We start from the raw sequence: 19,734 nt of genomic DNA, 5'->3' as shown, positions 1-19,734 counted from the left end.
GATCGGCAAGTACCGAATTCGGCGTGATTACTCCTCACTCAGGAACGCCGATGGTCGGCAGGTGGCGGCCATGTCACGCTTGCCATCCCCAGTCGACAGCCTCGACCCGTCACTCGCGTCTCGTCCTGGCTCGGTCGACCCACGCTGCAATTCATGCGTTCTCGATTCATGACGAAGTCCATTCGTGTTCAACAGCTCGACAACCTTCCTGTATTTCCCGGACGGATTAACGCTGCGTACTTATACTCGACATGGCCGTCGTCGCGGCCCACCAAACGCCTTAGCATCGTTCAATTTCACCCGAAATTTTGATCTCATCGCTAATGACGCGTAACACGGACATCAACCTCGAGACGGCGAAGTGCCCGTTCTCTCAACAGCGGTGGAGCCCCACCGATGAACACTCGGACCGTGCCTCGCACACATCTGCCACGGATTCCTCCAGCACACCACTGCGTTCCGTCTCCACTGAGAGCACATCGTGTCCTGTCTTTACTCAAGAGGTCGACCCAGTCCTCATCAAGAATTCGCTCGAAGACCGAATCGCATACCTCACGGATTTCCTCAACTTCAGTTCGCGAGACCAGGACGTCATTACGAAGATCGGTCCTGCCGTCGGCGGCATGATTCCGTCCATAGTAGATGACCTCTACGCGAAACTTTTTGAGTTCGACATCACCAAGAAGGTCTTCATGACCCGGAATCATGTGCGCCACCGCCCCTTGGCTTTCTACTGGTTCTGTGCTGATACGGCTTAATGTGTATCAGGGGTTCGATGGGCCACTTCCCGAGAAGCTTGAGGACTTGACTTTGGATAGTGCGCAGATAAAGTTCCGTAAAGTAAGTGAACACCACGCGGCCACATCTGCCTCCGCTCATCGCACGTCCGCAGGTATTCATGAAGGCGTGGGCACGTCGTGTTCTCACGTCCGACTATACGAATGGCAAGACGTGGGCCTACATGGACAAAGTTGGCATAATGCATACCGGCATGTCACCATTCAAGCATCAACGCACTATGGGCATTAGCCCGCTTAATGTCCCATGTACGCCGATCTTCCCGCCCGTGCCTCCGCTGACCGGGCTGAAGGATTGCTGTGTCGCCTAGATCGTGACTGCGCCCTGACGCTTGGTCTGGTGCAAAACATTCTCCAGACCGCAGTTCTTCAATTGCCAGAAGATGCGGCCGACCTGCAAACAAAAATAGACGCGGTATCGGCCATCAATAAGGTTCGTGTCTACCGATCCCGCGACGCATTCATATGCTGATGTCCGATCCGACATAGGTTCTGTGGATTCAAAACGACCTGTTTTCCCGCCACTACATCAACGAATAGGCATGCAATGGATGCTGTATTCTTGTGTGTAACAGATCGATGGTTTTGTGTCTGCATGAAGGACCTGCACGGCTCGGTCTCTGTCATATGATGTCTGAGTAGTACCCCAAGCAGGGTACTTGTAATTACTATACCATACAACTCGTCGAATTGACATATGTATTTCCCCCGAACGCTATAGAAGTTTGTGTTTTGAGAAGCTTCGCGACATCGTCGCGCCCGATGAAATCTGATTCTATGAACGCAATTGTCTAGATCATGCTATCTATGTTCGCTGCCGTCTGTCATGGACGATGCGGAGCGCCCAGTCTTGTTCCGTGCCAGCGCAATTCGGTCATCATGCACAGCCACATACTTGCTCTGTCTCAGTAGTCAGTGCTTTCAGTGCTTTCGGCCCGTTCCGTCCCAAACCCCCGCAAAGCTATGCTCTCGGGTACCGCGATGAGTCAACAACTCGATCCTAGGCGGCGCTAGTATGTAGGACACAAGCAAGTGTCGTGCTAGGATCGACCGCAAACCTCCGCACGCGGGGCCGATCAGTGCCATGAACCGATTTCATGTGTTTTTCCATCATGTCTTCCTTGAGCGAAGCTTTCCCACACAACCATCCGCTTCAACCCGAAGTTCGGAGGATCCGCAGACCGGCGCCTATATCGGTGTAGCAGCAGGCCGCCATCCACTGACGTTTGTCTGTAGTAAATGCCGTCTCATACAAGCGCTCCTGCTCAGCCTCCTGCGCCCAACGCAAGAACTATGCCTAGGCATCGTTCACTGCCTGGATGTGCATGCTAATGCCGTACCTGCACTCACTGCGCGGTGCTCTCAAATGGTTCCCTCCGAGTCTCCGGAAACACACTGTAAAAGTCTTCTTTGACATCCTCCATGGCCACATAGCAACCGATCAGATCGACATCCGTTCAATTCGAATCCGATTTCAACGTCAACGCAGAGCTTTCAGTTGTACGATCTTCGCCTGGACTCTGAAAAGACATTTCCTCGCAAGCGCCGTCCAACGCAGCACTGCCACCACGCAGGGACTGACGGCATATTCGGCAGTCTACGGTCGAAACTGTTCTCGTCTGGCGTGTGCACGCGAAGACGAATCGGAGGATGTCGAGTTGCGTTACGAGAAGCAAGTGTAAGCGCCCGATTCCGCGCACAGCATTGGGTCCGAGCGCATATCCGACGAGGAAACTTGATCATGCGTGATCACGTGGCAAGCATTTGGGCTGTTCACGCTGTGACGTTCACCGCCACTCTACGCCGCTTCTGCCACAGGCCCGTAACCACCAACCTCGGTCCAGTTTATGCAGCGAGTACGCGATGCTTTGTGTGCCGGCGATCACAGACGACCGCCTGGACGGCCTCGTCCTACAAAACCCCTGGGAGGCAACCATGGGTGCCTCGAAGTCTCCGAGTCCAGAGGTCGGCTGCGATGGGCACTTGGAGAAACATCAACACCATCTCTGGCTTCGAGGGTAGACTTTTCCTGGGAACGTAAGTGCTTACACCGCCCTCTTGCCATATATATGCTAAGTGTTTCTATGGAACCGGGTAGTCTTGATGCAGCCATCTCACCCCGAACCCTGTCGGACCGGCGCATCACCCATATAGTGTCCCTTGGCACTGATCCAATCCCAGCCGATAACCCTGCGTCTGGTTTTCACCATCTGCGCATTCCTGTGGAAGATGTCAATCATGCCGATCTTTTGATACATTTGCCTGAGGCGTGCCAATTTATCCACGAGGCGCTGAATAGCAACGGCATTGTACTGGTTCACTGCGTGCAAGGGCTTTCTCGCAGTGCTGCTGTTGTTGCCGCATACTGTAAGCGCTATTTTTCTATGTACTATGTTCCGCTCGTACTAAGTTACAATTTTATAGTGATGTACGCGAAAAGAATAAAAGCAGTTGATGCCATTGAGGAAGTGCGAAGGAGTACGTATTTCTTCCTTTATTGGCGAAGATCGCTCGTAACAACGTTTTGACAGGTCGCGAGCAAATATGGATAAATCCGGGGTTTCATGTACGTTGATGTGTCAGAGCTCTGGAACGTTTCCTCACTAAGCTTTTACTTGCCTTTCAGGAACAACTAGTTCTTTTCGAGCTCTGCCGATATGCACCATCAGATAAGGAGGGTATTTACGTGAGCTGGCGTCGGCGGATCGAGCGCGGGCTCAAAGAGCAAGGTTCAGATTAAGATTAGCTTTCCATCAGGACTACATCCTTGGTCGATGAACTGTTCCCTTAGTCCTCTCAGCCAACCACGATTATTTCCCATCCCCCGCTTCCGCCATGTAACGAGTAGTCTAGACATGCTTCTGCCTCCTGTGCTTACCAGGACACTTTATTGCAGATGTACATTACCATAGTTATATACCCACACATACATCGGTTATTTGCATATTTTGTGCGAGTGCCAAGGGTGCAGTTGGTTAACCGCGGACGAACATACTTGATTACCAAATTGGGAGGGCGTATTATGGGCGTCTTTGTGGCGCGGTACACGTGCAGCGACACGTTCAAGAACACGCGATGTCACTGTTTGGACGTCGACGCGCCTGCGGGCAGGTCGTGCGCGCAGTCTCCATCTCTCACAACTTTATAATCCCTACAGAATTCTCCAGTTTAATTGCAAAACCCAGTCCGCTTTATTCTACAGAATTTCCCCCCTCACTACGATATTGCTACGACCATGGGCGTGAACACATTCTCCGCTGTTGCACACATCACGCCAGGCAAGTCTCGTCACCGGCCTGATCGTCTGTTGTAACTCACATTGCGGAAACCAGTTGTAGTCAAGACCTTGCTGAAGCACGGCCGACAGAAGGGCCACAAGCTGAAGCATGGTGATGAGACCGAGGAAGCTACGGACGATATCTTTTACGATGAGTATGTTGCGCAATTTTCACAGGAGCGTGCTCTGCGCTGACGTGCCGCATAGAGCCTTCCACATCGTCAAAGCATTCATCGAGCTTGGTACTCACAACACGGTTGAATCGCTGCAAGCGTTGTTCGTCTTCCGTCGTTCCATCCTCATGAGGCACACACTCGACTGACAACACCTTCCAGTACGAACACTCATGTTCCGTCGCCGCCTTGGGCTGCTGTGTCCCCTGTGCAGGTTCCTCTTGCATCCTGCAACAAGGCAGCCGATGTCTTGATTGAATGGTTCGGCCCAGATGACCTGAAGCACGTGGTAGGCGGAGAACGATGGTGGCAGGTCAGAGGGTCAGACGGGATAGACTCAGAGTGGATTACCGAGAGGAAGTACCTCGACCATGCCCAGATATCTCGTCCCGAGAGATTGACCGAGACGGAGGAGCATATTTTGCGCATGGAGCATCTGAAAACGGTTATGGTGAGTGATGCATCTTTAGACAAACGATAATCGACCACTTAGCCTGCATAGCTCTACGTCCATGGAGGTACGTCAGGATTCAATTATGAGACTAGGTTGACTCGAGCACTCTTTCAGGTGCTTACTTCTGGGGCTCCATCAGTACGTACAAATCTCTAAATATTTTGGTTGGACCACTAGTTTAAAGATATTGCGCAGACACTCATAGGTATCAAGTTATCCGCTATGGTGAGAAAACAACGCCTATAGTATACGACATGTGGTCTCACGTTTCGTTGCAAGCCCGCAAGATGAAGGGTAGAGCGTTTGCCGTGAACTATAGGTACGTGCACGAGTCCATATCTCTTTCGCCGTTAACGGAGGGTGGTCGCAGGAAAGCACCCCAGTACCCATGGCCTTGTGCATTGCAAGATGTCTTAGCAGCTTGTAATATTTGTCCATACATATATCAAGGCTTGTTTGCTGACGGCACGTTACAAGACTTCTACCTGATCGACCCTCCTGCTGGAGCGTTGCACCAAGCCGTTTCCCCCAGCAAAATCGTCTTTGCTGGCGACTCTTCAGGTGCAGGCCTGTGCTTGACAGTCCTCACTGTGCTAAGAGATATGGGTTTACCTCAACCCGCGGGCGCCGTGCTCATCAGTCCTTGGGTGGACATGACGCACAGCTTTCCTAGCGTCATGACCAATGCTGCGACGGTTTGCCCCTATTCTCTTGAACTCCTCAAAGCTGGTGCCGATACAATGTTTGATAGGATATCATACCTCCTCATGGCTTTATTCACAAGCCGTCGGTGACTTGGCCTATACATGCGCTTCCGACGGACGGCCGTGCGCGTGCGATAGAGACGCAAACCAATCCTCCTCCGAAACCCGGGCATGCTGACACTCTCCGGCCCAGCGACACTCGCTTCGAAACCCAGATGGAGTGCTTGCAGCAAATGCGCGAGAAGGGAGAAGAAGTGCACGCTGGCGACCTGAAAGAGGGCAAAGAGAAGCTGGGAAGTCAGCAGGAAATGCTACACTCTTTCGGTACTTCAACTTCTGGGAGATGTCGATCTGATGACAATCTGAGTGGGGAAGATACACCCTTTCCCATTCAGGATAATCTAGCGACGCCCCATTCGCAAGTCAAGGCCACTTACGGGCCTACCCTTGAGAATGGTGATGAACAGCCTGAGGACGTCAACGCAGGCTCAGATAAGCAGGATCACGAGGATGCTCAGGGATCTAGCAAGAGGTTTCCGGCAGCTGCAAATGATAACGGCGGCGAGCATCGCAATAGGGAATGGAATGACGATGCCGTAATCGACTTTTGGGAACCGAAGCCGCCTAAAGTCTTCATGGACGACCCAAATGCGACGCCGCTGGAACTGCGTTCTCAGATCCAACTGTATGCGACTAATGAGTACGTTCCAGGAATGAATATGGAACAACATCTCATCCTCACATACGTCGATTTCAGGCAGCTGACACATCCGCTCGTGTCGCCCGTCCTACAGGGGTCGCTCGGAAATCTCTGCCCACTGTATATCATAGCTGGTGATGGTGAAGTGCTCAGGGATGAGATCATGTACATTGCGCATAAAGCTGCACATCCTGAGGAGTACCCGGTTAGGAGAGGCATTCTCAGGGAAAGCCGGAGGCAAAGGGAGAACGCGGAGAAGTTCCAGACTCCTACTAGGGTTGGTAACGCTGCAAATGTCACTCATGCTCACGCTGACAATACGTCACACGCAGGTTCATCTGCAGGTGTTTGACGGTATGTGGCGTTGATTGTCCTTCCTAGCTCAGTGCTCACCGTTTTCCCAGGGATGTGTCACGTTTTGACTGTGTTCACTTTCACAGATAGTGTATGTTTTTGTGGCCGCGTATCCTTGCAATCACTACCCGACATACTAATGGCACACGTAGGCGAAGTATGCGTATGCTTCCATCGCGCAATTCGTCAAACACGTCGCGACACAACCTGCAGATCACCTAGAACGCAATCCCTTCCCAGAACTGCATATACCGCCTGAGGAGCTCAGCGATACAGACTCAGAGGATGATCACAACCGCGAGAGGCCGCCTACCAAGCATACAGTAGATAGTGGCGAGAAGGTTCTTAAAGAGGCCATTCCCAGCGCACGCTCTGGCGCTGAGCACTTCAAGCATAATGAGGAGAAAGCAAAGGAGGAAGTTAAAAGAGGTGAGGTCGACCAGATGCCTCCGGGTAGTGAGAACGGCGTGGTCGATAATGGGGCAGGCAAGGTATGATCTGTCTACCCCATAAATCCTGTGTGGCTGTCGCTCAGTTCTGTGCGCGCAGGACATCCCCCGCGTCATTATGATAAGGGAGCGTGTCGGTGTCTCCGGTAAAGTCAGATCTATGGAACCCGTGGAGGAAATCGAAGTTCTGCGGATACCACCCGAGCTGATCGGAATCATCAAGGAGGCCCCTGTGAAACGATGGCTCACTGGTCAAGAATTGTGGGACAAGAAGTATAAACATGCTGCTCACAAAGCCATTATGCGTCGGCGAAAGTACGAACGGAAGGCAGAAAGGTTGCTACAGCATGCCAGGGAGCAAGGAACTCTGCATCGGCTGGAGTCAAGACCAGGACCTTTGCATAGGCGAAGAAGCCATATCTCCGCATGCTCTGCGGCTTCTGGCGAAATCGATCCGGACAGACGATGGGGTGCGCAGATCCCATCCCTATAAAATGTCCATGTCTCAACGCGTACCAGGTCCGTTCGATCTCGTTGATGAGAAACCTCCACCGAGTGCTATACCTGGCAGAAGAGACACTGTAGGTTTCGCATCGATAAGCTCCTTCAGCATTCAAGCTGATGCTCTCTTTCGCGTGACAGCATGACGCCATCGCGCTGCTGAAGAAGAACATATACCATACCGCACCCGCAACACACCTGATGGTACCGACGATCACGACCTTTGACGCGATTCGTGCCGCGTTTGACCGCGAGGACCACCCTTCGAGGCCTCCACAACAATCCGTGTCAGAGCAACAGATTTATCTACACGGCATTCCAATTCATGGTGTGCGCATCTGGCAATCGCTTATTACGTGGGTGTATGATTCCTAGTTGAGAAAATCTGAAGAGTCTGACCGCGAAATGCTCCAGGTACTTCATGCGTAAAAGCTCCAGGAAAGCCAGTAAGACGGCGGCCCACGGAAAGAAACGTGCAGCAACTTTGATCAATGAAGCCACCAACAAACTATCATTTGCACGTTCGGAATCTTCCCCAGATAGCCCGGCACAGGGGTGAAGTATGAGGCTCGAAGTCCATCTCATTGAATACTTCTGATGATCAAATATCTACCTCCTCTGGACACTACATCATTCTACCTCTGGATAACGCTATTTTATTCACAGTGTACCGTTTACAACCTCACCTGTAGATACCATGTATATACGCGTACTGTATCATTTTTAGACATGTCTTACCGAGTCGGTCGGCTATATACGCACGGACCGCGTTCCAGAAGGAGACCAGCATGCGTGAGAACCATATTAGTCAGCAGTGTTGCCTTTCTTAACCCCCCGCCCTTCACTGTTTGTGCGTGTCTTCGTCGACCTCTTCATTCGCCTCTATCGTTCCGTGTAGTTTTCAGCACACGTATCCATTCATAGCAGCATCTAACGCGGCACTGTTCAGCATCTCAAATCTTCATTTCAAAATGCGTGAAGTCATTTCCGTCCACGTTGGTCAGGCTGGTGTGCAGATCGGTAACGCCTGCTGTGAGTTGTACTCTCTGCTGTCCGTTCTTTGCGTGGTGGCACCATCAAAACTTATATGCACGCGTCATTTCGTTTCATGTTGCTATATGCTTGTGTTTTTGACATGAGATTGACGCGTTCTCTGTAGGGGAGCTCTACACTGTCGAGCACGGTCTCAGCGTGAGTCTCGCTGATCATACGTGTCGCCAGCAATCTTCTGATCCTACATAATAGCCGGATGGGCGTCTGGTTGATGGCTCGCCGTCCGCGCATGACGATGGCTTCAGCACGTTCTTCTCGGAGACCTCCTCTGGCAAACACGTGCCGCGTTCGCTCTACGTTGACCTGGAGCCCAATGTTATTGATGAGGTCCGGAGCGGCACCTACAGGAGTCTCTTCCATCCCGAGACTCTCGTGACTGGCAAGGAGGATGCGGCTAGCAACTGTGAGTATCAGCTCCGCGCCTGTTCTCTCTTAGCTCAAAGGTTGAACGCGTGATGCCGTGATCGTGTAGACGCTCGTGGCCACTACACCATTGGCAAAGAGCAGATAGACAATGTCATGGATAAGATTCGCCGGTTGGCCGACAACTGCAATGGTCTCCAGGGCTTCTTCGTCTTCCACTCTTTCGGTGGTGGAACTGGCTCCGGTTTCGGTGCCCTGGTCCTCGAGCGTCTCTCGACGGACTACGGCAAGAAGTCGAAGTTGGAGTTCAGTGTGTACCCCGCTCCTACCATGGCCAACTCCGTGGTTGAGCCTTACAACTCGGTCCTGACGACTCACACCACGCTTGAGCACTCGGACTGCTCCTTCATGGTCGACAATGAGGCCATCTATGATATCTGCAAGAAGAGGCTCAACATCACCTCCCCGAGCTTCACGAACCTGAATAGGCTGATTGCTCAGGTCGTGTCTTCGATTACTGCATCCCTTCGTTTCGATGGTTCCTTGAACGTCGACTTGAACGAGTTCCAGACCAACTTGGTCCCGTAAGTACTGGAGACATGAAATTAATGGCATCGGTTCTTACTGTGACTTATCAGCTTCCCTCGTATTCACTTCCCTCTCGCGACATTTGCGCCGATCATCTCTGCTGAGAAGGCTCACCACGAGCAGAACTCCGTTGCGGACATGACCTTCTCTTGCTTTGAGACGGGCAACCAGATGGTCAAGTGCGACCCGAGGGAGGGAAAATACAGTACGTATGTGAATCTGATTCGCTATCCATGGTAGTAATCGTCTTCTCCAGTGGCTTGCGCCCTCCTTTACCGCGGTGATGTTGTTCCTAAGGATGTCAACGCCGCTGTCAGCATTATCAAGACGAAGCGTACCATTCAATTCGTCGACTGGTGCCCTACCGGCTTCAAGCTCGGTATCTGCAACGAGCCTCCTGCGCATATTCCTGGCGGTGACTTGGCCAAGGTCACCCGTAGCCTTTGTATGCTCTCGAACACCACTGCCATCTCATCGGCCTGGAGCCGCCTTGACCACAAGTTCGATCTCCTGTACTCCAAGCGTGCGTTCGTCCACTGGTACGTCGGTGAGGGAATGGAGGAGGGTGAATTCTCGGAGGCTCGTGAAGACCTCGCAGCCCTCGAGAAGGACTATGAAGAGGTCGGCATTGACTCCGCGGATGCAGAGGAGGTTGGCGAGTATTAAGATTCTGGGAAGGTGTCGTTCATCTCTGCTCTTTACGGTTTCTCTGTCGAATTTATACAGCTTCGTCGTCGTCGTCGCTATGATGTTCACGTACGATATCCCCGCCTGTCCTGCCTGTTCCAGGCATTAGCACCTATACCATCCATACAGTAAGATTAATTCCTGGAGTCGCAATTCATGGTGTTTCGGCGAGAATTGATACGTGGTGTGTGTCAGTCGCTTTGCACGTAGTGTGAGGCGCTCGGATTTTCTTGTTTCCAGTGCAGTTCTAGAGTCTTCAAAGTTTCATTTTCCGCTTTCATATAGGCTAGTTTTCTTGACGGTGCTAGATCCGGCCTTGCTTGAATCATCCGGCTCCGGGCTCGGTGCCGTCGTGAGCTTAGCCCGGATAATACTTAGGTATGTTGGAGATCGACTTTGCGCGCTTCATCGTCTCCCCTAACCCAACAACGCATCTTGCTCGACAACCTCCTCCATCCTCCGTCGTGCTATGCGTGAAGTCATCTCTATCCATGTTGGGCAGGCTGGCGTTCAAATCGGAAATGCTTGTTGTGAGTACAGAACAGATCGCAAACGAGGGTTTGTCGGATTGACAGCGGACAGGGGAATTGTACACTCTCGAGCATGGAATGACGGTATGCACTGTCGTCAATCTCTCCATGCTGCACCGAGCTGACGACTGGTGACATTCAGCCAGACGGCCATCTCATTGACGGCCAGTTGAAGCCAGACAGTGACCCTTCGACGTTCTTCTCAGAGACAGGTTCAGGAAAATATGTCCCGCGATCGCTTTACGTCGACCTCGAGCCCAGCGTGATTGATGAGGTCAAGTCGGGAAAGTATAGGTACTTGTTCCACCCGGAGACGATGCTTACCGGAAAAGAGGATGCTGCGAACAACTGTACGCCACGTTCTCTTTTCATATGCGAAGCTTTTTAACTGGCTTGTAGATGCTCGCGGCCACTATACGGTTGGAAAGGACATGATTGATCCTGTTATGGACCGACTACGGCGCCTTGTGGATAACTGCTCCGGCCTGCAAGGCTTCTTCGTGTTCCATTCGTTCGGCGGAGGTACCGGGTCTGGCTTCGGTGCCCTCCTTCTCGAGCGACTTGCGACAGAGTACGGCAAGAAGTCCAAGCTGGAATTCTGTGTCTACCCCGCACCGCATCTGGCAAATGCCATCGTTGAGCCGTACAACTCCGTGCTCACGACGCACGCGACGCTCGAGTTCTGTGACTGCTCGTTCATGGTGCGTCCCACGTGTATCACGCGTGGTCAGGAAGCTTAAGGCAGCGTGCCACGCAGGTCGACAATGAGGCGATATACGACATCTGCAAGCAGAAGCTCGGCGTGTCGTTGCCTAGCTACACCAACCTGAATCGGTTAATCGCACAGGTTGTCTCGTCCGTGACGGCATCGCTGCGCTTCGGTGGCTCGCTGAACGTCGACCTCAACGAGTTCCAGACGAACCTCGTGCCGTTCCCACGCATTCACTTTCCCGTGGCGACGTACGCGCCGCTCATCTCCGCGGAGAAGGCGCACCATGAGCAGAACTCGGTCGCCGAAATGACATTTTCGTGCTTCGAACCGGGGAATCAGATGGTCAAGTGCGACCCGCGGGAGGGGAAGTATATGGCGTGTGCGCTATTGTTCCGTGGGGATGTGGTGCCGAAGGACGTGCAGGTGGCTGTCGGGACTGTTAAGACCAAGAAGACAATCCAGTTTGTGGATTGGTGCAAAACCGCGTTCAAGGTATGCGATCTTGTTCGCATCATGGTGTATGACAACGGCGAATACGGCTTTTCTTGTCTAGCTCGGTATCTGCAGAGAGCCCTCCGCTTTCGTTCCTGGAGGTGATCTCGCACAAACAACGCGGAATTTGTGCATGTTGTCAAAGTGAGTGTCTGCCTATCTGGCAAGTGATTGTACTCTCATAAATATAATAGTACCACTTCAATATGTGCTGCTTGGACTCGGCTTGGTACGTCCGGCCCATACTCGATTCAGTGTCATCCAGCTCATATAAACTGCCAGACTATAAGTTCGACCTCATGTACGCAAAACGTGCCTTCGTGCACTGGTACGTTGGCGAGGGTATGGAAGAGGTAAGTTTGATCGTCCTCCTCGCTCCACAAAACATCGCGTTGACAATTTTTGTGTACAGGGTGAATTCTCCGAAGCGCGCGAGGACCTCGCGGCTCTCGAGAAGGACTATGAGGAGGTCGGAGCCGACACCCCTGACGATGAGCCCGAGGGCTCGGAGTATTAGGTGATCCCCGCGGTCGATGGTGAGGACATTTATGAGTGCCATTGGTATACTCATGCTGTGACTGTCTCAACGTTGCTATCGTGCCGCTGTCACCGATACTCTACTGTACATCGCCATTTCTCCGGTACGTATACTCCCCGACTAAACCAATAACCCCAATGCATCGTTACCATTGGGCGATTTGTGTATACGTTCTATTTGGAAGCCGATACCAGACTCAGGCTCTTCCACCGTTTCACTTCGAGAGTTCGGGGCCTATTACTAGAGCGGCGTTCTGCCATATTGCAATTATTACCCAGCTTTCCCCGGCTTTCTGACGTTAGAGAAGGACCAGCGGGGAAAACAATCTGTGAAGCCAATGGCCCCTTATTCACTACTTCGCAGTTACAATGCCTTTACCGCATACTGCTAAATTTGACTGCCATGTCCTTTGATACTGAAGTCCTGAGTCTGCTCAGCGCAACACCAAATGCGTTGAGAGTCTGCTGAGCGTCTCATTGATACAGACAACAGCTGACTCGAGTTAGTATCTCTTCAATGATTTGCGCACCCATGTATATGGTCTGCTGATTTTCCAAAAGTCAGGAGGGTTCACGTTCTATAGTCATATTAATTAGATCCTTGAAAAACTGGTGATCTTCGAAGCCTCTATTAATAAACGTGTGCTTTCAGCTATTTCTTCATCCACAAAGGAAACATTCATTCCGTTGTTGTAGGTGGACGCAGTTGTGCGATGGGTCGCACGTTGAGTCGCATGTTGAACGCACTGGTACGTCCGGTAGGCGCCGAGCTTGCCTCTTCCTTCTCCCCTCCCGCATGTCGAATACTCCCTATGCCTTCCACAAACCAACCCGTCCATGGCAACTTTCACGGGTGCGGTACAGAACCACGTCCCACAATGACACCGTACACTAAATATGGCCATCGCAGGTACTACGCAAAACGGCCTTTCCTCTCAGATCCTCGGCTAGCGGCTCTTCCCCAATCCCTCTTCGAAGGAGCCCGTGTGCTGGATGTTGGGTGTAACGAAGGCTGGGTAACGTGTGAGATCGGTGAGCGCACAGCCACCCTCTTCATTTTCTTGATAAGCTGACGACAATGCTCCGCAAGCTAGCGCAGTCTAAGGGCGCAAGGAGAGTGGTGGGCGTAGACATCGACGATACCCTCATTCGGGCAGCATGGAAGCGGAGGCGCTACGTCTGGAGTCTGCAGGAGCCTGCGCACGATGACGCTGCCGAACGGGAAGAACCTGGTTCGTCTGTGCCGAAGAAACGCAAGCTAGATGGAGAGGCCGGTCGCGAGGAAGCGCATCAGCTGCAAGCAAACTACTTCCCTGCATCGTGCCAACACATGTTTGGTCCGCTCCCCATTCCTCCACAACGACGCGAATCCGATGTAGAGCATCACCTGTTCCCCCACAACATTACTTTCTGCACAGCGGACTGGGTGAACAAAGAGATCCTGGAAGATAGGGAGGGCTATGACATCGTTCTCGCGTAGGTATCCATACGTGGTCGTGTCCCACCAGTGGCTGATGAGTCTACTGTTACCGTCCGTCCGACTCCCAGATTATCAGTGACAAAATGGATTCACCTGAATGGAGGAGATGAAGGACTAATGCGCTTCTTCCGACGTGTTTACTCTGTGCTCAAGCCAGGCGGCACATTCGTGCTAGAACCGCAAGAATGGCACAATTACGCGAAGACGAAACGCATGGACCCTGTATGTACCATGCTCGCTCCTCTGTCTTGCCACGCCTACTCATGAACATTCAGAAACTCAAGGAAAATGCGAAAAGCCTCAAACTGCGCCCGGATGATTTCGAGCGAGTTTTACAAGACGTTGGTTTAAGCCCCGCAGAGCACTTGGGAAAGATAGGTGAAGGCGGTACGTCTTGGCCAGTGATATGATCAGGAATGATATACGATCAACGCGGCCGTTGCAGGGTTCCGACGAGCAGTTGACGTTTATACCAAACCAGCGTGATACCTGCGCCTGTCTATATTGGCCGACCTAACCGTTCTCTAGTTGGATCTCTATCTATGAGATGATCTGCATCCGTCCTAGGTGGACTATTATCGTCACGGTCAATCCATGTCAACGGTGACCTCTACTCCTTTCTCAGTGTTCTTCATAGTGACACTTCCGGAACCGTCAGTGTACATAGATGAGGTTGAAATGTTGCCTCGCTTGCCTGGACAGATCCTTCACCAGAAAGTCGGGTTTGGCCGCCTCGACCTGTTCGCGAGTATGTGACGTGAGCAAGCCGAGTGTCCTGCACCCTGCCGCTCGTCCACTTCGCACGCCTGCCGGGGCGTCCTCGACCACGAGACAACGTCTAGGATCGACGCCACACAACTTTGCGCCGAGGAGGTACGGGTCGGGCCTAAGGCGAGGTTCGCATTAGCTGGGATCTCGGCGATTCGGCACTACATGCGCACTCGGGCTTCCCCTTCTGGACGTCTTCTGACACCACAAATGCGTCCGGCAGCGGTATTCCCGCTTTCTTCAGCGCTGCCGTCGCGTACGAGCGCGTCGCCGACGTGCACACTGCCCAGCGAATGTGCGGGCTCTTCGGTGCCACCTCAAGCTAAAATACTAAAGTTGAACGATCGCGTGGGAGGGCGTGTTGGGTGCGAACCTCATCAATAATCTCTCGGACACCTGGCAGAGCGACAATGCCTCGTCGACCATTCTTCGTGGAGTTCTCTACGATCGCTTGCTCGAAACGCTTCGCTTCTCTCTGCAAGTGGCGGTCAGCGACAGCCAAAGTCGACATCTCATAAATTTTAACCTCCTGCTCTTCCGGGTCTTCCACGCCGCAGAACCTGCGGAGGTTCTCAACAGTGCGGATGCCATGAGATGCTGGTGAAGACATCTTACATCTCCGCCACCGACGTCCGAAAAGTTCATGACTCACAGCTCAGGACCTGCGTCACGTCAATCTGGGGATACGTCTCCTTGAACACCTCCCATGCACCGACAACACCGGCGGTCGAGTCGACCAGCGTACCGTCCATGTCGAATAGACTGAAGATGGGCAAATTTCAGCATCAGCTGTATACATCCACCTTGCGCCACGATTACTTGCATGGCATCGAACTCCAGTGTCGTGCTGGGCATTTCTATGAGGAGGATATGGGATGAGTGAGTCACGGCAAAGATGGGAGTGAAAGACTGGGTCAAAGCAACGCTTCGCCGGTCCGAGCGGTGGCGGCGTTCCGGTAATGGCAGTCGTTTGTTAGGATCAATTGTCCTTGCCCAACAACCGCCCAATAGATCGTTATCTAGATGCCGAAGGTTCGCCGACGGCGTTCCTCTTTTTCTATATGTATACAATCTCAGCATTCTCCTATGTAGAAACAAACTGCAATGCTAATACAACGATATGAAGCAACTTTTTGAAAACAGTGATGGGGCTGTGAGACTAGGCTGCAACGAGAGCATGCAGGTTGTATATCTCTCTTCGCACGGTATAGTACACGTCGGACACAGATCCCTCGAGCTCTACTCTGCCTCGAGTGGTCTTCTTGACAGCCACCGAGTCTTCCCAGGAGTCGGAATTGCCACCCTTTTTCGCAGAGGCCCCACATATCAGCACACCTTCGCCGATCAACTCCGCGTGCACGCCGACTGCAGCGAGCCGGGCTTTCAGAGCGGTCAATTTGAGCTCACCAATCATCGTCGACTGGGGCAACGTGCGCGTTGGCCGTGAGCCTAAGATGCGGCCGTGTGGTAGCTGGAGATTGCTGGAGCTAGACTTTAGCGACGAGGATGACACAGGTTCAAGGACAGGGATCGTTGAGGTTGCTAAGCTCGCTACACGGCCGGTCACATAGCCGACCTCGTTGTCCTCGAACTGCACAACATTGAAAGGGATGAGCAGTGAGCAAGGCGTAAGTGTAATTAATTCACCTGTGACATCTTGATAGAAGCGAGGAGCTCGTCGCTCAAAGATATTGAGAAACTATTGGTGTGTTGGCCAATCTGTATGTTTTCTCCTTGCACTGGCGAGTAGATATCTCGCGTCATTGCTCGAATGTTAGAACAGCTCTCCACGAGTACGTCAGTAGCAGCTGGAGGAGCATGCACGATGATCTATGAGGAGCTGCAATCAGCTTGATGATAATCTGAATGTCGAGAGATCATACCATTCTGCGAGGATTCACTTGCGGCACGATCGTCTTCACTGCTCTCCCGTCATTGAGGCCTTCCAAGTCCACGAACAACAGGCGACAGGCGAGCTGCACCTCAACATCAGTGGTTACGAACTTGGATGGAGGCTCTACGGGGACTTTCTGCGTTTGAGAGAACAGTTGAGCGCTGTTAGGATCCGCATATAGACAGTCGCAAAAGATACCTTTGCTTCCTCCTCTGCCTTTCTCCTAAGTTCCTTTACTTCATCACTCTCCGCGTCCTCCTCGAGCACTTTCCCTTTGCGCAGCCACAAACCCACATCAATCGTCTCGCCGTATTCGTCTACCCGTCGCTTCTTCTCCACATATGGAAACATACGGAACCGCTGAGTCTGGCCCTCTGCATTTTTGAAGAACGATGTCGTCCGCGCAACGTTACCCTTGAGGTAGATATCAAACGATAATGTCCGAATAGGCTCATCCGAGTCAACTAAACCCCAATCTGTCCTGTCCGTAGCGTCACCTTTGGTAATTTTCTGCTTCGAGCGCCTGTTGGCGACACGTTCAGACCCCATGAAGTCCTCCGTGGTGTCCATCATATCGTCAGCGAGTGTCTTTTCTACCTCGCTTTCCTCGTCCGTCTCGGCGTCCGAGTCTGATTCACTCTCATCTTCTTCACCTTCGTCCGCTTCCAACATCCGTTGGTTCCGTGCTTGGGCGGCTTTCTGAGCAGCCTCCTTCTCTTGAGCAGCACGCTCTTTCTGGAGATGCTCCTCCAGCTCAGCGCCTTGCAACGGCACCTTCGCATGCATCTGCACAACCAATATGATGTAAGCATGCAGTAGACCAGCTACTTGACAGTAGTCCAACAAACCCGCAGATGTAAGGAGCCATCCATCATGACGTTGTTACCGATCCTGCCACGATCCCACTTCGCGTCCTCTCTCTGTGCATTATTCCAGCGATCAAACAGTATTCGCCCTAGAGTTCCCTCCTCACTGCGACCCGTCAGCAGAACGACGTTGTCGGGGATCTCGGCGAATTGTGCAAACAAGGCTCGAGAGGGACCATGAGAAAGCGAGGCTGGTACCGCAAGGATCAGCTTCGGGTCCTTGGATGAATAGGTTTGCATGAGGGCTTGTGGATTTGGGAAGAATTCCAAATGTCTGACGTCCCTCTGCATAAGCCACGTTACCTAGTCGGGACTTATTGTGAATGACGTACCGAAACCGGAGAGCGAACGCGCCCAGCGCGTCCTCGTCGTTGTCATCGTCCCGCCTTCTTTTGTTGCCCTTCCCTCCACTGGTTCCATCCTCACCTACATCCTCCTTGCTGACCGTACCTCCGAGCCATTCCATCATACTCCGCACAAACGTGAGCATCTCGCGGCCTGTGCGCGAGAGCAAGCATATCGGGAACTTGAGGCGGGAATAGTTCCAATGCTGATCGAGCAGCACTAATAGCTCGAGCACCCGTGTGCTAGAATCACACGGAAGGAGCAAAGAGTTTCTCGATGTCAGTGTGGCCGTAACGCAGTCTGAGATGGGTGACAGGGCATTACTAATGGGAGATTAACATGAGGTGAAGTCTCACATACCGAGAAGAGCAGCATCTCTGTCCTTTCTCCGAGCCGTCGTCACGTTGGCGCGCTCAGCATCGGTGATGAGGAGATCTGGTCGTGCAAGGCTCTCAAATATACCTCCTCCTGCGGAAGCTTGTCGCACGAGTACCGTCCCATCCAGATGGCGCTCACGCATGTGGTTCATATCTACTGCGTATAGGATCGTTCCAGCGGTGGGCGATCGGATCTTCCATATTGTTCCACCAAGGGTGTGTCCCGCGTTGAACGGTATTATTGTCAAACCCTGACATTTTCCTGAGACACAATGAGTGAGGAAGCGCAAATATCGAGGGTGAAGCCGCAATATACCTTGGAGATGACATGGCTGAGAGTACCGCAGAACATTCACAGAGTCAAAGGCATCATGTACCTCCTGCAAGGTTGCAATGTACCTGCCTTTCTTCGATGAGAGAGGAGGCGTCTGACTGCTCCTGGAAGGCTGTTCAGATCCACGATCATCATCTTCCGGATGCGAACTCTTCTGGCGTTCTTCCAGATCTACAACTTCCTGCTCATCACGAATGCCCTCTACGTCTTCCGTCGCGGCAATACGTGCCATTGCCTGCACCGGAAGAGTTGTGTACGCGGGTGCAGTGAGGTTCCAATGTGCATACGCATAAGGGTAGAGGCCCGAGTGTGCAAGGTCCCCATGCGATAGTAGGACGAGGTCGATGGTAGGCGCGACTCTAATGAAAGTAGTCAGTACAGACCATGCTTAAAGGGCATCCTGCACACCCTAAGCATAAGCCTAGCCATAAACGAAACCCTAGAAGACATAATGCACGACGAAAGGTGCACGTTACATGGGTTCTCGCACATTGCAGCCACATAGCCGAAGACGCATTTTGAGACAAACTCACTCTCGCAAAGCATCACAGTACGTGTCCCAGGGGCGCGCAATCGACTCTTGAGCCTCATCCTTCACTTCGGTTTCTGGACACCAATCTGGAGAACCGCAATCCAACAAAATTCGAACATCGTCTACCTGGAGGAGATATGCCAATGGGATGGTACGAGGAGAGCGGGCAGGACCCGAGAGCGGGGTGAAAGTGATCATGCTGATTTGTGTCGCTATCGGCAGATGTCTCAGGTATATTCGGTCAAAGCAAAGCCAGCTATACCATCAAGTTAAGACGGCGCCTCTAAGCGCTCGCGCGATGTGAAGTGTGAAGAGGTGCGTCACGTGCGTCGCAATTATTGACTCCAGTGAGCCCGTTCAGCTCGTATCATGCCGCCAATTTACTCGAGGCCGCTCATGACGACGCAGTTGTTAATGAGTACATATAGTTTTGCAGCGTGTGTGAAATTCACTCGCATCGTCTGGCATGGTATACATTTTATTTTCGCCATGCGTCTGGGCAAACAACTAGACGCGCTCTAGTGCCGCACCAATTAGAGTATTGCAGTGTTGAGCCAAACTGTCTGCAACCCCAGGATTGAGAATGAATACGTGGGCGCACAAACAACCCACGTGTAATTTGAAGTAAGCGGTGTTGGAGAGTGACTAGATTTCGGAGGCGATGATGGATTGAATTGTGAAACCATTACAGCGCCACATCGGAGCTTGAAACGCTTAGCGTCCTTACACGCAACTCTTCCAGCCAGTTTCCCTTCAACATCTCCTCC

The 19,734-nt window shown here is 52.3% G+C and overlaps 8 protein-coding genes across 8 annotated transcripts; 6 read left to right on the top strand and 2 right to left on the bottom strand.

Annotated features, from left to right (window-relative positions):
- Positions 1-72: 72 nt before the first annotated feature.
- On the top strand, positions 73-1,508 carry LAESUDRAFT_690120 (uncharacterized protein). The gene is made up of 5 exons (XM_040906051.1): positions 73-707; positions 769-840; positions 893-1,046; positions 1,109-1,230; positions 1,287-1,508. Exons 1-5 carry the CDS (start codon positions 324-326, stop codon positions 1,335-1,337), a joined length of 783 nt encoding a protein of 260 aa, XP_040770536.1. The 5' UTR covers positions 73-323; the 3' UTR covers positions 1,338-1,508.
- A 1,253-nt stretch (positions 1,509-2,761) lies between these two features.
- LAESUDRAFT_719335 (phosphatases II) lies at positions 2,762-3,651 on the top strand. Its single transcript, XM_040907613.1, has 5 exons — positions 2,762-2,834; positions 2,896-3,164; positions 3,222-3,275; positions 3,329-3,363; positions 3,424-3,651. The coding sequence occupies exons 1-5, from the start codon at positions 2,773-2,775 to the stop codon at positions 3,535-3,537; spliced, it is 534 nt and encodes a 177-aa protein (XP_040770535.1). The 5' UTR covers positions 2,762-2,772; the 3' UTR covers positions 3,538-3,651.
- A 236-nt stretch (positions 3,652-3,887) lies between these two features.
- On the top strand, positions 3,888-8,183 carry LAESUDRAFT_690116 (alpha/beta-hydrolase). Its single transcript, XM_040906050.1, has 19 exons — positions 3,888-4,075; positions 4,130-4,229; positions 4,282-4,350; positions 4,410-4,698; positions 4,750-4,765; positions 4,816-4,839; positions 4,897-4,926; positions 4,981-5,020; positions 5,072-5,124; positions 5,179-5,396; positions 5,453-6,105; positions 6,163-6,382; positions 6,438-6,459; positions 6,510-6,550; positions 6,612-6,950; positions 7,009-7,378; positions 7,428-7,489; positions 7,551-7,765; positions 7,824-8,183. The coding sequence occupies exons 1-19, from the start codon at positions 4,033-4,035 to the stop codon at positions 7,966-7,968; spliced, it is 2,949 nt and encodes a 982-aa protein (XP_040770534.1). The 5' UTR covers positions 3,888-4,032; the 3' UTR covers positions 7,969-8,183.
- Positions 8,184-8,355: 172 nt separating this feature from the next.
- On the top strand, positions 8,356-10,187 carry LAESUDRAFT_719332 (tubulin alpha). The gene is made up of 6 exons (XM_040907612.1): positions 8,356-8,441; positions 8,569-8,600; positions 8,655-8,865; positions 8,935-9,409; positions 9,464-9,618; positions 9,670-10,187. The coding sequence occupies exons 1-6, from the start codon at positions 8,381-8,383 to the stop codon at positions 10,077-10,079; spliced, it is 1,344 nt and encodes a 447-aa protein (XP_040770533.1). The 5' UTR covers positions 8,356-8,380; the 3' UTR covers positions 10,080-10,187.
- A 253-nt stretch (positions 10,188-10,440) lies between these two features.
- LAESUDRAFT_26082 (alpha2 tubulin) lies at positions 10,441-12,688 on the top strand. The gene is made up of 9 exons (XM_040901773.1): positions 10,441-10,630; positions 10,683-10,714; positions 10,773-10,980; positions 11,030-11,331; positions 11,388-11,834; positions 11,896-11,978; positions 12,029-12,063; positions 12,117-12,187; positions 12,247-12,688. The coding sequence occupies exons 1-9, from the start codon at positions 10,570-10,572 to the stop codon at positions 12,349-12,351; spliced, it is 1,344 nt and encodes a 447-aa protein (XP_040770532.1). The 5' UTR covers positions 10,441-10,569; the 3' UTR covers positions 12,352-12,688.
- Positions 12,689-13,183: 495 nt separating this feature from the next.
- On the top strand, positions 13,184-14,337 carry LAESUDRAFT_754048 (Bin3-domain-containing protein; the record flags this gene model as incomplete). Its single annotated transcript, XM_040911835.1, has 6 exons — positions 13,184-13,224; positions 13,282-13,403; positions 13,466-13,847; positions 13,920-14,073; positions 14,127-14,238; positions 14,297-14,337. 6 exons carry the CDS (start codon positions 13,184-13,186, stop codon positions 14,335-14,337), a joined length of 852 nt encoding a protein of 283 aa, XP_040770531.1.
- A 70-nt stretch (positions 14,338-14,407) lies between these two features.
- On the bottom strand, positions 14,408-15,508 carry LAESUDRAFT_719329 (phosphatase). The gene is made up of 7 exons (XM_040907611.1): positions 15,443-15,508; positions 15,272-15,381; positions 15,146-15,216; positions 14,993-15,094; positions 14,793-14,941; positions 14,546-14,737; positions 14,408-14,493 (listed from the first exon to the last, which is right to left on the bottom strand). The coding sequence occupies exons 1-7, from the start codon at positions 15,472-15,474 to the stop codon at positions 14,439-14,441; spliced, it is 711 nt and encodes a 236-aa protein (XP_040770530.1). The 5' UTR covers positions 15,475-15,508; the 3' UTR covers positions 14,408-14,438.
- Positions 15,509-15,639: 131 nt separating this feature from the next.
- On the bottom strand, positions 15,640-19,241 carry LAESUDRAFT_719328 (uncharacterized protein). The gene is made up of 9 exons (XM_040907610.1): positions 18,969-19,241; positions 18,418-18,794; positions 18,085-18,363; positions 17,712-18,024; positions 17,362-17,653; positions 16,712-17,299; positions 16,503-16,649; positions 16,267-16,449; positions 15,640-16,210 (listed from the first exon to the last, which is right to left on the bottom strand). The coding sequence occupies exons 1-9, from the start codon at positions 19,163-19,165 to the stop codon at positions 15,779-15,781; spliced, it is 2,808 nt and encodes a 935-aa protein (XP_040770529.1). The 5' UTR covers positions 19,166-19,241; the 3' UTR covers positions 15,640-15,778.
- Positions 19,242-19,734: the final 493 nt, after the last annotated feature.

This window comes from Laetiporus sulphureus (assembly GCF_001632365.1).
Source record: "Laetiporus sulphureus 93-53 unplaced genomic scaffold LAESUscaffold_1, whole genome shotgun sequence".
Taxonomy (NCBI): domain Eukaryota; kingdom Fungi; phylum Basidiomycota; class Agaricomycetes; order Polyporales; family Laetiporaceae; genus Laetiporus; species Laetiporus sulphureus.
This window is presented reverse-complemented; position numbering and strand designations above follow the sequence as displayed.

Coding starts and splice junctions, on each gene's coding strand:
- LAESUDRAFT_719329 (XM_040907611.1), bottom strand. CDS start 15,474: ATGCCCAGCACGACACTGGAGTTCGATGCCAT. Junction 15,382..15,442: donor ACACTGGAGTTCGATGCCAT/GCAAGTAATCGT, acceptor GCCCATCTTCAG/TCTATTCGACATGGACGGTA. Junction 14,738..14,792: donor GTCCAGAAGGGGAAGCCCGA/GTGCGCATGTAG, acceptor ACCTCGCCTTAG/GCCCGACCCGTACCTCCTCG.
- LAESUDRAFT_719328 (XM_040907610.1), bottom strand. CDS start 19,165: ATGATCACTTTCACCCCGCTCTCGGGTCCTGCCCGCTCTCCTCGTACC. Junction 18,795..18,968: donor TACTGTGATGCTTTGCGAGA/GTGAGTTTGTCT, acceptor TACTTTCATTAG/AGTCGCGCCTACCATCGACC. Junction 18,364..18,417: donor TCAGCCATGTCATCTCCAAG/GTATATTGCGGC, acceptor ATTGTGTCTCAG/GAAAATGTCAGGGTTTGACA.
- LAESUDRAFT_719332 (XM_040907612.1), top strand. CDS start 8,381: ATGCGTGAAGTCATTTCCGTCCACGTTGGTCAGGCTGGTGTGCAGATC. Junction 8,442..8,568: donor GCAGATCGGTAACGCCTGCT/GTGAGTTGTACT, acceptor CGTTCTCTGTAG/GGGAGCTCTACACTGTCGAG. Junction 8,866..8,934: donor GGAGGATGCGGCTAGCAACT/GTGAGTATCAGC, acceptor GTGATCGTGTAG/ACGCTCGTGGCCACTACACC.
- LAESUDRAFT_690120 (XM_040906051.1), top strand. CDS start 324: ATGACGCGTAACACGGACATCAACCTCGAGACGGCGAAGTGCCCGTTC. Junction 708..768: donor TCTTCATGACCCGGAATCAT/GTGCGCCACCGC, acceptor AATGTGTATCAG/GGGTTCGATGGGCCACTTCC. Junction 1,047..1,108: donor TAGCCCGCTTAATGTCCCAT/GTACGCCGATCT, acceptor TGTGTCGCCTAG/ATCGTGACTGCGCCCTGACG.
- LAESUDRAFT_719335 (XM_040907613.1), top strand. CDS start 2,773: ATGGGCACTTGGAGAAACATCAACACCATCTCTGGCTTCGAGGGTAGA. Junction 2,835..2,895: donor GGTAGACTTTTCCTGGGAAC/GTAAGTGCTTAC, acceptor GGAACCGGGTAG/TCTTGATGCAGCCATCTCAC. Junction 3,165..3,221: donor TGCTGTTGTTGCCGCATACT/GTAAGCGCTATT, acceptor ACAATTTTATAG/TGATGTACGCGAAAAGAATA.
- LAESUDRAFT_26082 (XM_040901773.1), top strand. CDS start 10,570: ATGCGTGAAGTCATCTCTATCCATGTTGGGCAGGCTGGCGTTCAAATC. Junction 10,715..10,772: donor CTCTCGAGCATGGAATGACG/GTATGCACTGTC, acceptor GGTGACATTCAG/CCAGACGGCCATCTCATTGA. Junction 11,332..11,387: donor TCTGTGACTGCTCGTTCATG/GTGCGTCCCACG, acceptor CGTGCCACGCAG/GTCGACAATGAGGCGATATA.
- LAESUDRAFT_690116 (XM_040906050.1), top strand. CDS start 4,033: ATGGGCGTGAACACATTCTCCGCTGTTGCACACATCACGCCAG. Junction 4,230..4,281: donor GACGATATCTTTTACGATGA/GTATGTTGCGCA, acceptor CGTGCCGCATAG/AGCCTTCCACATCGTCAAAG. Junction 5,397..5,452: donor TCATGACCAATGCTGCGACG/GTTTGCCCCTAT, acceptor AATGTTTGATAG/GATATCATACCTCCTCATGG.